Source organism: Babylonia areolata, chromosome 19 (assembly GCF_041734735.1).
Source record: "Babylonia areolata isolate BAREFJ2019XMU chromosome 19, ASM4173473v1, whole genome shotgun sequence".
In the NCBI taxonomy this organism is placed as follows: domain Eukaryota; kingdom Metazoa; phylum Mollusca; class Gastropoda; order Neogastropoda; family Buccinidae; genus Babylonia; species Babylonia areolata.
In genome coordinates this window covers 13,142,503-13,145,002 of record NC_134894.1, presented here as the reverse complement: position 1 = coordinate 13,145,002, position 2,500 = coordinate 13,142,503, and the positions used below count along the sequence as shown (strand labels likewise).

At 44.8% G+C, this 2,500-nt stretch overlaps 1 protein-coding gene across 1 annotated transcript in view; it reads left to right on the top strand.

Moving 5' to 3' along the window:
* The first annotated feature begins 2,264 nt into the window (after window positions 1-2,264).
* Window positions 2,265-2,500, top strand: part of LOC143293948 (uncharacterized) — a 13,926-nt gene continuing 13,690 nt past the window's right edge. The window contains exon 1 of the mRNA XM_076605344.1: window positions 2,265-2,343. Within this exon, the coding sequence (XP_076461459.1) occupies window positions 2,265-2,343 (79 nt within the window). The remainder of the gene's footprint in view (window positions 2,344-2,500) is intronic.

The window sequence follows — 2,500 nt, the reverse complement described above, 5'->3', positions numbered from 1 at the left end:
CTGCCAGTACCAGGAAAAGTCTTCAACAGGAGTGATCTTGGAAAGAATGAAAGCAAAAGTCAGCCCACAGCTAAATAGCTTCCATCAAGACCGATCTTTCGCAGACCAAACTGCATGCAGCTCTACACACCATAGTGGAGCAATCATTTGGGTGGAATAGGAGGAGGAGAAAAAAGAGCAGAATGGGTGACCACTGTACGATGACCAAGCCTGTGATTCAGTGTAATCAAGGTCCTCTAACATTTCTCTCAGACTTTCTGTGCCCTATGCAATGGGATTCTGTGTTGTTCGCTGGATGATTCTCATTTCAGATCCTCAAATCTGGTGCCATACAACCAGAAAACGCCAGTCTCTGTCACGTAGGAGACAGAATTTAGATCACATGGAGGAGAGACTGGGGAACTGACGCGCATGTTTCTAAATCCTAAAAAAAAAAAAAATAGGTCATGAACTGCTGTCATGAAAACCAAAATGGAGCTCTTGATGCAGAAACAAATAAAACCTGCGACAATCGATAGCTAATTCAGGCCGAAATAGACATTTTTTGTGAGATGACACAGACGTGTTGTTTTGCAATGTCTAAGAATCGTGCAGATTCCAGCCCAGTCATGAACTTCAAACTTTACAGCAATCATTTCTGTCCAGCACTGAAATAAGCTTTTATCCAGCATGACAGCTCATTGACGGATAAAATGAAACCAGCGACATAACATTTTTCTTGATTTCTTGGGGAAGGAAGGGGAGGGAATTGAGAGACCCACCCCCGGAAGTGACAGATAACAGTGATCTCATCCCACCCGAAGGCGCTGTGAATCTGGGCCAACTCTGATTGAAGATTGTTTTTTTTTTTCATTTGTACAGCAAATGGACTGGCTTATATCTGGCTACAGAGAAACAGGATTGGCAGGCACAGGCAAATGGCAGAGACAAATATGAGACTGATTTATACCAGAGTGTGTAATATGGTTGGAACACCGCATTGATTATGGAACTGTCCTCCCTCCTCCAACACTCTTAACTTGTCGCACACACAAAAAATCAGTTTTCACGGAGTGTTTTCAAATGATCCTTATGTCCAAGCTGTCATCATGCCAGAAGCACAGTTCTGTTATGTCCAAGCTGTCATCATGCCAGAAGCACAGTTCTGTTACGTCCAAGCTGTCATCATGCCAGAAGCACAGTTCTTTTATGTCCAAGCTGTCATCATGCCAGAAGCACAGTTCTTTTATGTCCAAGCTCTTGTTATGCCAGAAGACAGTTCTGTTATGTCCAAGCTGTGATCATGCCAGAAGTACAGTTCTGTTTAGACTGAACGTAGATCGGATCGCGAAACAAAAAAATCAATTTATCACCCAGCGTTCCAAGATAGTATACAGCATATTGGTGATTCACTGGACCACGTCTCCAAAAACAGATACTTATACCACTTATATGTGAAAACTAATCATTAAATTATATTTTTCAGCAGTAGGAAAAGCTGTTTTGGTCCCGTTCTTCGATTTTTTGCCAGAGACGTGGTGTTCAATTTCTATTCATCTCTCTGCAACCGGATCAAACTCCTTTCCTCACAAAACTTGATAATTTTGATCTCATTTCACTCCCCCCCCTTCCCTCCTGATTTCTTTTTCAAACATTTATTTTCTGTATTTGATGAAAATAAACAGAATGTAAGGGTGTTAGACAAGCCTACCCCTCTTTGCCAACAATAGTATTTCTGAAGAACAAAGGAGAAGTCATGCCAGTCTAATTTCTGCGAGATAAGGGTCGCCCATTCTTTCATTTCGTTTTCTTTGTGCCGTGTGTTACCTTTCAAATGGAAGACTCCAGCGAAGATGTTGACTGACAGCACTCCTCATTCAGGTAGCACGTGCATAACCCGCGCCCACTGACAATTTTCGTGGTGTCAAACACGCACGTGCGCGCAATGCGTGGGTGTCAGATGAGCACACGCTCTGTGTTTCAACCTCTGATCATGGCGATGTGAACACACACGCACGGGCGCGCGCGTGCGCCAATATTGGGATTAAATAGTTAAATATTGAGAGAGACAGACAGACAGAGAGAGAGAGACAGAGACAGAGAAACACACACACACACACACACACACATACACACACACACACACACACACACACACACACACAGAGCCAGACAGACATAGATAACAGAACAATGGTCAGAAACGGGATAACGATGGCATTGATATTGTCACCCAGCATCACCTGAGGGGTCTCCCCACAGAAAGATCACGCCTTGCATTATGCATGGGGGTCAACCACTTCTGTCTGCCCCTGTTTCTGACCATCGGGCCTCTGGGCAAGCATGCAGAAATGCTGGACAAGAGTAGGGGGGGGGGGTGTCTGGCCTTCACCACCCCCCCAACCCCCACCACAACACCCCTTCCCCATCTTTGTGTGTGGGGGGTTGGGGGGGACCTCTGCTGGACTTGTTGCTGTCACTGTTACCAACAGTTTGTATTGAATATGGTGGGCACAGTCAT